This window comes from Rhipicephalus sanguineus, chromosome 8 (genome assembly GCF_013339695.2).
Source record: "Rhipicephalus sanguineus isolate Rsan-2018 chromosome 8, BIME_Rsan_1.4, whole genome shotgun sequence".
NCBI classification, from domain to species: Eukaryota; Metazoa; Arthropoda; class Arachnida; order Ixodida; family Ixodidae; genus Rhipicephalus; species Rhipicephalus sanguineus.
In genome coordinates, this window is record NC_051183.1 from 155,544,035 (window position 1) to 155,555,637 (window position 11,603).

Sequence of the window (11,603 nt, forward strand, 5' to 3'; positions counted from 1 at the left end):
TAACATTTATTCTTTTTGTTATTTTTAATAATTTGCTTGCGTTTTCTTCTTAACTTACTGTTTGTTTCGTTCAGAAGTTAATGGGCATCATACTCCCCGTTGTAAAATGTGGGCGAAAGATGTAAACGGAATAGATTCTATTCAGAAGGTACCCACGCGATGCAGCAGTATTATTCGCCATTATCTATTCAGGCGATGATGAACTTGTGGTCGGTGACCAAGTAAAGGTAAAAATCACTTGAGTTTATCAAGGATCACACTGATCCCTGCTCAGTGTGATTATTCACCCTTCATACACTTGATCAGTGTGATCCTTCATCACACTTATCCAATTGACCAATGTGATGAAGTAACCTGTACGGGCCCGGAACATTTTCTCGTGTGTTTTTCACCTCGACTTGCTCAGTGACTGCAACTTCATCATTACGTCACCTGACCAGACGAACTTTCGTCGAACTCTTTGACTATGTATTCAGGCATAGCATGCTCTGGGTGTGGACAAAAGCAAGCTGCATATAATTATGGCGCTATGCTCAAGGGACTGGGCTTACCGTGAGAAGAGGTGAGATAGGGACTAGAACACGCACTGGGCTTCGGATGAACGTCATGTTCGCAACGGGTGCGAGGGCGACCACCAGGAGTATCTGAAGAGACAAAAATGCGAGCAAGTCACGGTGACTTCGAAGGCAAATTCGCTTTGCCAAACACGTCAAACGTTAACGCACGAATGTTCCAGAGGGCTTCCAACACTGTAATATAACTTGCAATTTTCTTCGTGGCATTTTCATTTGAATAATTTCTCCTCTGATACTGCTTTCAAGTAATACGCTCGCACTTCGGTACTTGTGTGCCACATTACTAAGCAGTTTTCTCCAGCACAGTGTAAGTGTAACCGCGTGGTTGCTGGCGGTGAGGGCAAGAGCTTTTATGGCGCAAGGTGTCTGCATGCCGTAAACAGCCGTTCGTTCAGTCAGTAGTTCTCGGTAGCGCCGACTAAGCGGTGCAATAATTTTGACGCACGCTCACCAGCTTGAGCCGATTCGGGTGGTGCGGCACGTGAGCGCAGTGTTTTGGAGGCACGGCAAGCAGCGCTACGCCGGTGACACCAAGAACCCCATAATGAACGTCTGTTTGCCGCATGCAGGCACCTTGCGCCACGAACGTCCTCGCCCTCACCGTCACTCTCACCGCCAGCGACCGCGCGCTTCGAGTATTGCGTTTCAATGGCCGAGCGCTGTACGTTTACCGTTCTATCATTCTACTACGTATTTCTGCATATAGGCGTAACGTTAGGAGATAGGAAGACAGCAGAATGGATAGAAGAACAAGCATAAGAAACGCAGTATTTCAATTGACAATAAGAAAAAGCAAACTTAACCTGGGCGCGCCACGTATAAGGCATAAGACAGCTAACCGATGGTCAGCTAGAGCAACTACGTTCCCACGTGATTTTTTTCATATATAAATAAAAAAAGATAGAGCAACGAAGTGGATACCAAGGCCAGGATTGCGGAGTGTTCGCTGGTTTATAATGGTTTCACGGGTACATAATCGAATTGGAGACCATTGGGGGAGGCCTTCGTCCTGCTCAGGACACAGAATATATCTTTAGAGGGACGATGATAATTATTATGATGATATTTATACTGCCGTATATGAGTAACTGTAACTGCACTTCTTAACTCAAGTAGTTTTTTTTTTCTTTTACGATTACATTGTAGAATTATTAGTGCTGCTCGAACATAAACTTTCGTCTTTCAGTGGGCTGAAATGTCTATACCCCTCTATACAGTGCCCGGTTTCCGGTAAATAAAATAAAAGGACGCAGTGTCACATTTAAGCCCGAGCCGTACACAGGTGACCAAGTAAAGGAAATAATTGGGGTAAAGTATTACTTATCCAAATTGAAACAACGTTTGAACTTTCAGCCCAGTTTGTGAGCATGCCGCGTTAAATTTTGCCCCGCCACGGTGGTCAAGTGGTTATGGCGCTCGACTGCTGACCCGAAGGTCGCGGGATCGAATCCCGGCCGTGGCGACTGCATTTTCGATGGAGGCGAAAATGTTTGAGGCCCGTGTACTTAGATTTAGGCGCACGTTAAAGAACCCAAGGTGGTCAAAATTTCCGGAGCCCTTCACTACGGCGTCTCTCATAATCATATCGTGGTTTTGGGACGTTAAACCCCAGATATTATTATTATAGGTTAAATTTTTAATGCGTTCAACTGCCATTCCGTTCCAGCTACGCTCAGCGCACGAGAACGCAAGGTGAACAAAAGAATACCGGTATATATCTAATTACGTCATAAGTGTGTTCATTCTATTTTTCCTTCTATGTGCCTCTTGCAGAGAATGCAGTATTCGATGGCTGCGTCAACAGAAAGAATTCTTGCCTGCTGATATGTTTCCAGCGGTATAAAGGTCGCCATTAGACGTATTAACGAGGGGTGGTCAGAATATAGAACAAAACTAATGGTTATCACATGTTTCCCAAAATGCGTTGGGGAGGTCTCACACAACCTAGACGATACTGGAAGCATCAACTTATGCGTATTTTTTGCAACGGAGTTATTTTCTTTTGTTCTCTCTGTGAAGATATGCACAATATTATTGTAAAGAGAACAGCACCAAAGACGACAGACCAATCGAAAAAAGACATAAGAGTACTGGCTTTATGAGACTTTGTAATAGCCACGCAAAATACGCTTGTACAGTGTCTAACATTACATAAAGAACAATAAACTATATGTGGTGAAAGGAATAGGCTATCAAACGCCGTTACTGTAAGATGCACAGAGTTCGCGCATGAAAAAACTAAGAAACAAGAAATTATTTGTTTCTGCGAGCTCTGTTCTCCGTGTCTTTCTTGCGCCGGTATCCAGAGGTGTTTAAAATTAATGCCTCATTGAATGTGCGACGCTTAAGAATTCCCAGAGCAAGACACGCGTATATGGCGTCTTTGACTGCAACTATTTATCGGCTGCTCAATCATGGGCATCTAAACGTCACTATTTTACGACATCTTCGCGCCTGCAGGTGGACACCTTCACAGCCTCACCTGTAGTTTAGCGTCCGTGGCAGACCCCACGCGCATTCTGCAGAGTGGATGTTTTAGCGTATGTATGGCGTCTGCGCTGTAGCGAAAACGGAATGACGAGGGACATCTATGATGACACTTCAGTGCGCGCGTTGACGTCGGAGAATTCACGCTATACCATCCAGTTAACATGATTTGACTCCACGTTCGGTTGCTTACTTTATTGTTGTACTGCGGCTTGTCGGCCAGCATCGCCCATGCTGCCGTGTTTCCCTGAGAGAATCCCACCAAAAACAGCTGCGGCCATCCAGTGCTTGCCAGCACGTAGTCCACCAGGGCGGGCAGGTCCAGCAGACCAATTTCATCCAGGCTGAACATTCGCGATGAGAGAAACAGGTACGAAGAAAAGGGAATTTATTAGGATTGATAAAAATTAAAATCAATGTCACTTGTCAAGGGGAGAAATTTGGCCTTGTTGGTAAGACATTAGGAAAAAATTCAGCGCGAAATGACACAAGGACGAGAAGGGAGGCACGTGTTGTGCACGTGTTGTGTCCTCCCTTCTCGTCCTTGTGTCATATTGCGCTGAATTTTTTCCTAATGTCACTTGACAAGTGCAAATAACCATTGAGACATTCCATACAGAGAACAGTCCTAAACGGGATGCTAAATCGAGATTTTTAATAATGTGCCATGTGTGCAGCCCAAGACTTCATTTATTTGTGATTTAACCCTCAACTCTATTTAAAAGCTCTCGTAGTTCAGCTATCTGTGAGTTCAAGTTTGCTGTTAACGATTTGTAACGCTAAAACGCGTGTGCCACTCGCGGCCCGATCGAGTACTGCATTCTGTTATTCGCTTCTTTGGCCGTTTAGCGCACTAACGAAGCTGTTTCTGTGTCTGAAGTAACACTATATATTTACCAGCTAAAGCGGCGAGTTGCTTTGTTTTTACAATGCCTGCGCAGTTGCACCAAAATACATGAGACAATGGTGCTGTGAGGGAGCGCCAGGCTTCAGCATTATATGCGCTATGCTGGCAGACCTAAGTACACTTTCGCCCTGCGCTTCCTCTACTGCTAGGCTTCCGAGTGTCATGCGCTGAAAGTTGAAGTGGGAGTCACCGCAGACCGTAGAATATGGCCAAGTACTGAAGAAAAATGGCCTTCCCCTGTTCAAGCCGGTTCTGACAACACTTCACTCTACTCTGTGTTATTTCTGACAATCGATGAACAGGGCGGGAGCCGTTTGATGGAGGCAAAATTCAAGATGACCCTGCAATTATTTATACTTAGGTGCTCGTTAAAGAACCCGAACGGCTTGATGTTAACACGGAGTACCCATGTACGTCATGCGCTTCATAATGATATCATGGTTTTGGCCCGTGAAGTATATAGGATGCAGAACTATGGGTAAATGGACTATCGATAGCATCGATAGTTTATTTGAAACTGTCGATGGTGTAAACAAACTATCGATAGTAGTACTATCGATAAACTATTCATTGTAAAATCGGTAATATTACTAGCGATAATAGACTCTTACAAACAAGTTAGTAAAGTTACTACATGCATGCATTTACTAGTTTCGAGCGTATTTTGCAACCTTCGCGACATTCCTTTACCACCCAGCACCTAGTAAAGCTGGTAAATTTTGCCGTTACTAACCGGGGGGCCTTTCTTAGTGCCTTTAACTATAGTGATAAAGTACCTATGTTGCCCGATGCTTCGTAGATGCCGTAGTTTATTATTCCGTAATTGTGACAGTCTTATGGAATACTATGTCGTAATAACAGTATCGCGATAAGTGATCGCGTACATATCTACAAACAACAGGATACAATGCACTGTGTAAAAGATATTCGTTTAAATCTCTAAATTCTATGACTGCTAACCGGTACAGTGTGTGCTATTCCAAAGTAGGTATATAATTTAATAGCCATCAAGCTGCTATTAGAGTAGATGACGCGTGCGTAGAAGCCTTGATATTCTGTGTGTGAGTGTGTGTGTTCTCGCTTACAATTAGTTCTTGCCTCAATCTACGCTGTTATTATGCATGCTTACCGTGGTAAATAATTAAATAAATTAGTGGTCGTTAATTGGTGCAAGAAGCCGCGTGTTTTTGTTTTTTTATTTCACCTTACACGTGCTTTTGTGGTACAATCGAGTTGATATGGCAGTGCACACGCATATAAACGAAATAGGCGTAAAACTCTAGTTGGCTAATTGTAGTCCGCTACAGTTATTACGGTAATTGAGTTGCTGGTGCGGCTACTAACAATTAAGAAACGGACTAACCATTCCAGTTAGTAGAATTCGTTTACTGACACGGTAGCGAATTTCGCTAACCTTCATCTTACTATTACTATTTTGTTAGTGAATATGCCTGCTTTTTTTTGTAAGAGTGTACTATCGATACTGGTGTGAAGAATGATGCTGTTGCTGGACTGCGATAATGCCCTAACATTTGCGATACTTTACTATTAGTACTATCAGCAATATTCAGTTCCCTGAATTTATGAGCAATTTTTGGCTAGAGAAATAAATTATTTCCGAAGTGAAACTGGCGGAATATGTCGATTATTAATTGACGTTAAATCGTAACCAGTTATACCTTACGATTAACAAATTTAGTTTTTTATATTTTGTTATTTTGAAATCAGAAGAGGCAATATAAATTTGAAGCCACACAGTTACGTCACATGTAACGCCTTCGTTTCCGCTGCAACTGAACTGTTTTAACCTAATTATCATTGCTAACCAAGTATTCACGTAAAAAACACAAACATGGCAAGCCCTTTAGCCTGCTCCTCCTGCTCAGCTATATAGCACGCACTCGGGGAACCTAGTTTACGCTTTAATGAGTTCGCGCGGTTGATTGTGTGCCATGGAATTTACTATCGATAGTTCTTTCTCACCATCGATAGCTCGATAGTGACTCAGCTATTGATAGTATCGATACTACCATCGATAGTTCTGCATCACCACCGTGAAGTCAAACAAGTTGGTTTCACCTTTTTTTTTTACAGATTGCCTCCCTATGAGGGTGAGCTAAAGTGCATCATCCAAGACTTGTATGTTCTGAGGGAAGAGTGGATTTCTCCGCACTTACCGGAAGTCCCAGTAGCGGCTGTCACTATCACTGTACTCTCGGTGACCCCTCGAGTAAGGCGTGCCACGGTAGTTTCCCAGCCACACATCGTAGCCCGCATCGGCAAGCAGGAATCCTGCACGAGTCAATATTGTGTTCACTGTGCTCTACATATAAGTTTCTGAGGAGGGATGGAAGTAAAAGCCACCGGCTACATCATTTATCCATGTTGTGCATCAATACGATAACAATAAAGGCATAAAGAATTGATTGGTGCTAAGATAACTAAATGGATGCATATCAAAACCAGACAAATAAGTAAGACGACTAAAGTGTCGAGTTGGGCTTGCTGGTACATAATTTCTGGCAAACCGCAGCGCAAAAAACACACAACGGACGGAACACGCACGACGAACGCTCAACGTTCGTCTTCGTCGTTCGTGTTCCGTCCGTTGTGTGTGTGTGTGTGTGTTTTTTTTTTTTTTTTTTGCGCTGCAGTGTGCCAGAAACAAGACGACGTGGCAATAAAGATCTCATTAGCAACAGTTCCTTATTCACTGGGGAGTTCGTAAGCACGACTTTTTAAGTTGCGTCCACTTCAAAGGGTATAGCGTGTAAAGCATAAACAAACATTACTGCTCACCTAAGACCCTTGTATAACTCTGTATCCACTAAAAAGTATCTTCGAATAACATTTGCCTGCCTCGCCCTATTCCTCTGCATGGTGCTGCAATATACTTAAAGTGGCTTATGGCCGTCTTCCATTGACTTATTTTAGAGAACAATCTCCCCATTGGTCAGCTACAGCGACAATGTGGGTGTAAAATTTTGGCACCGTAAACGATATCGTAATTTGGTAGCCACGCACCAATTGCCTGAACTCCTTCGTCGAATGTCGACTGAGAATATGCGCACAAGAATGCAGGTATAGCAATTAGGTGCGTGTAAGGATGTGCTGTGATTCGACTACGGGACGCATTATGCTGATCCTGTCCTTTCTAGTACCCAGGTTCTTGTTATTGTTTCTATTAATGGACATGAAACAACTCGCGCAAAAACCGACCAGAGTGAATTTCAATGTCATTTCTCGAAGTGGTAGATCAGCCGCAGTGCCCTCTTTTGTGTGTCCCTTCATCATCATGATGATCATCATCAGCCTGACTGCGCCCACTGCAGCACAAGGCCTCTTCCATGTTTCGCCAATCAACCCGACCCTGTGCTTGCTGTGGCCCAGCAAACTTCTTAACCTCATCTGCCCACCCATAGAGTTTCCTACAATTACCTAGAGGGAACTCTGGCGCTTCGATCGTTCAGCCACCATGGGAATGACGGGTAGTACACGCATTAGCCTAATCTTCTTGCTTGCGCCTTCGAACTCACTTGTGGCTTCGTTTATTGTTGTGTTTTGGCGTTTGTTTCGGATAAAGTAACGGCTCGTTGTGAACCTAGTGAGCTGACTCGAATTGGTGAGCCTAAAAGGCCAAGGTGGTGAAGTGGAACTGCTGAACGTTCGCTGAACTTCGTCTTGCGACAGAGCGGCTGCAGGCCCCACGGAGCCAAACGGAGACGAAAGAAGAAAGCGTACACAAAGCCGTGTACTACCCATAATTCTCATGCTGGCTGAAGCTCCACGCGTTGCAGCTCCCATAGACACTCGCGCCAGAGTGTTTCCTCTAGTAACTTTTGTAGGAAACTATGTGCCCCCCCCCCTCCGCGCTTCGCTTGCCTTCTCTTGGAATCTAGTCTGTCGCAATTAATGACCGGTGACCTGCCCACAGGGCTGTAACTAAGGGGGGAGGGGATGAGGGGGTTCTGACACCCCCCCCCCCCCCCGAAATGTTTCATGCTTTAAACTTTCGGGTGACACCAAAATGATTGCACACCTTCACAGTGATCACCGGTTGCCAAAGTTAGCCGTTATGCACACAAACTCCCCCCGAAAAAAATTCCTCGGTACGGCCCTGTCTGCTCATGTCCACTTCTTTTTCGACTAAGATTTCATCAATTCTTCCCTGACCCTCTCCGCTCTCTTTTTGTCTCTCCATGTTACACCTATCATTTTCCTTTCCATGGCTAGCTGCGTCGTCTTGTATTTAAGTGGAACCCTCTTTGTAAGCCTCCAGGTTTCTGCTCCGTAGGTAAGTACCGGTAAGATGCAGCTGTTATGGACGTTCCTCTTGAGTGATAGTGGTAAACTACAATTCACCATTTCAGAGCGCCTGTCGAATGTGCTCCACCCCATGCTTATTCTTCTAGTTACTTCAGTCTCATGGTTCGGCTCTGCGGTCACCACCTGTCCTAAGTAGACGTATTCATTTACCACTTCCTGTGCCTTGCTACCTATCGCAAAGCACTGAACCTAGAACCAGAAGTACATACTTGCAGAAAGCAAACCAGCAGTATAATACAACGCAAACTACGCTTAGGTGCTACTGGAGGACTAGTGGGTTGTACATGATCTTGAGAAGTGCAGCCCAAAACTTAAGAGGCACGGAAAACAAAAAATGATACACGCAAAAATGTGTTCATGCGTACCTTTAATGCGTCAATGTGCACGCTAAAGGCAAACACCGCCCACTTGGTAGGCGATGTTGAGAGAGAGAGAGAGATAGAAACAAATAGATGAAGAGGAAGAGGCAGGGAGGTTAACCTGGTGCGAGTGACCGGTTTGCTACCCTGCACAGGGGTGGAGAAATAGGGGTCGGAAAGAGGACAGAGAGACAGTGAGATAAAATAAAACAAAACAAAATATCCACACATGCACACACATGCAGGACGTCCTATCAGAGCCGTTCTGATAGACCGGTTTAACGCAGAAAGCGCATTAGCGCCTGCACAGCCTTCTTCTGTGACGTTAAGTCCTCTCGGTGGCGCAGGATTTTTCTTCCGAAAGAGTTCGGTCGTCCAATTTGTCAAGCGCGTTGCAAAGCGACTGTCTCTGTGAACAGTACTGTTGACAGTCGCGCAGAATATGCTTAATTGTTTCATCCCTTCCGCAGTGGTCACAAGCTGCGGTGTCGGCCATTCCTAAGCGGAACGCGTAAGCATAGGTAAATGCGACACCCAACCGTAACCTGCACAGAAGGGTAGCGTCACCTCGGCGAAGTCCGGGGGGAATTCGAAGGCTGAGAGTTGGGTCTGGGGCACATAGTCGCGCGTGCTGGAAGTGTGGCTCGTTCCACTGCGACGTGGTGAGTTGGCGAGCAAGCACGCGGAGCTTCCCTGCAGCGTCAGTTCTGGAGAACGGTATTAAAGTTGATTCTTTTCAGTATGGGCGGAACGGGCAGCTTGATCGGCCCGTTCATTGCCGATAATCCCACATTGACTTGGAAGCCACTGAAAAGTTATTTCATGCCCTTTCTCAGTTAAATGGTGCGTCTCCTCTGCAATCTCAAATACAAGTTGTTCATGCGAGCTGCGCCGTAAAGGTGACAGAAGAGACTGCAGTGCTGCCTTGGAGTCACTGAACATAGTCCATTTTTGTGCCCGTTCATCACTAATGAAATGTAATGTGACACGAACCGCGGCGAGCTCTGCTGCCGTCGATGTCGTAAGGTGGGAGGTCTTGAATTTGATTGTTGTGGCTTTTATCGGTATCACAACTGCTGCAGGTGAGCTGTTTGGCAAAACGGAGCCGTCAGTGTATACGTGTACATAGCCTTGGTACTTCTCATATAGCAGGAGTAAAGCGAGCTGTTCAAGGGCAGGTCACGACACATTCGCTTTTTTCCGGATGCCAGGTATTGTTAGGCTGATGCTAGGCTGAGTGAGGCACCGCGGAGGAATCGAATCTCTCGCGGCGGGCATGAAGAATGCTGGTAAAGACTCGTGACACGCGGTTACCGTTTGGCAAAAAGATGCGCGTGGTCTGTCTTCTGGTAAAGAGGCTAGGTGGTGGCGGGGAGTTCGAGCCAGATGCCTTATATGTGTCCTGAGTGTTTCCACGTCAGTGTGTGTCTTGATGAGATGGTCTCCGGAGATCGCTATAGAAGCCACCGTCGATGCACTAAGAGGGAAATCCGGAGTGCCTGGGCCTGAACACTTTGTAACGTTCGTAGGCTTGTTTTGCTTGCGTTGGTTAATGCAGGCAAGCTGTACCGCAGGAAGCCGAGAAACAGTACCCTGTGCAGCTGTAGTATGGCATTTGGGGACATCCCCCAAGTCATCCCTGCGAAAAACTTCAACAGATGACAGATGACGATCAACCGCTTCTTTAGGTACAATACGTGATGGCTCCATGATATGTCTCTTTCAATTATGGCACCCAAAAACTTGTGTGATCGAGTATACGGTATAGCTTGACCATTGATTATTGCGCTGTAGTTACTCATAGGTTTGCGCATAAACGCCACGAGGGCGCATCTCGGAAGAAATTTCCAAGCCTCTATTACGGAGGTAATGGGCAGTTTGAGTGGCAGCTCTTTGAATTCTCGCTCGCAACTGTAGGCGTGTACGGCGGACGTCCAAATGCAGATATCATCCGCGTACATTTATAGCCTAACTGTGCTTGGCAGGTGCTCAAGGAGGGCAATCAGCGTGAGATTGAACAGCACAGGACTGAGTGCGCCGCCCTGAGGGGCGCCACGGTAGCTATAGTGTGGAGAAGTTTGGCCGTCCTCGGTGCTCACAAAAAAAGATCGCATTGAGAGATAGCTACGTATCCAGCATAACATCCGACCGCCTATTCCTACCTCTCCGAGAGCGGTCCGGATGACTTTATGCGTAACGCTGTCATACGCCCCTTTGACGTCGAGGAAGAAAGAAGCGCAGAGACGCTTTCGGCCTTTCTCGTGTTTAACGTAGGTGACCAGGTCGACGACGTTGTCCATCGATGATCGACCACGTCGAGATCATGCAATGGTATCTGGGTAGGCGTTGCTGCCCTATAAGTATACACTCCAGGCGTCCGAGGATCATCCTCTCGATAACTTTACCTACACAACTGGCCAATGCGACGGGGCGGTAGGATGAGAGCTCCAACGGTGACTTGCCTGGCTTCAGTAGTGGAACCAGGTGACTAGTCTTCCAGATTGTCGGGAGCGTGCCATCTTGCCAGGATTTGTTGTACAACTCCAGGAGAAAAGTTCTCGCGCGTTCGCCCGTATGACACAGGGCTCTGTACGAAATTCCGTCGGGCCCTGGTGCCGACGCGTGTCCACACAAAGCTAGTGCTGCCTTGAGTTCATGGATGGAAAATGGCAAATCCATGCAGGGATCTCGTGGTCGTGGACAGATGCTCGAGGGTAATAGGCTGTTTGGTGCTGTGAGTTGCCCAGATAATCTGGCACAAAATTCTTCTACCATGTCAATAACTGGTCGCTTTTGAGAGAGAGCTAGCGCCTGGAATGGGGACCGCTGAATGGGTTTTGTGCGCAGACCTCGTACCGTCCTCCACAATAGTGATAGAGGTTTACGAGGGTCAAAGGACTCGCAAAAAACAGTCCAACGTTGCGATTCGAGTTATCTATGCGGCGCTGA

General features: G+C 46.1%; 1 protein-coding gene across 1 annotated transcript in view; it reads right to left on the reverse strand.

Moving 5' to 3' along the window:
* Positions 1-11,603, reverse strand: part of LOC119403611 (lipase member M-like) — a 39,242-nt gene that overhangs the window by 19,690 nt on the left and 7,949 nt on the right. Inside the window, exons 3-6 of the mRNA XM_049418372.1 lie at positions 11,107-11,120; positions 6,147-6,261; positions 3,256-3,406; positions 552-644 (exon numbers count right to left, since the gene is read on the reverse strand). Of these exons, the coding sequence (XP_049274329.1) occupies positions 552-644; positions 3,256-3,406; positions 6,147-6,261; positions 11,107-11,120 (373 nt within the window). The remainder of the gene's footprint in view (positions 1-551; positions 645-3,255; positions 3,407-6,146; positions 6,262-11,106; positions 11,121-11,603) is intronic.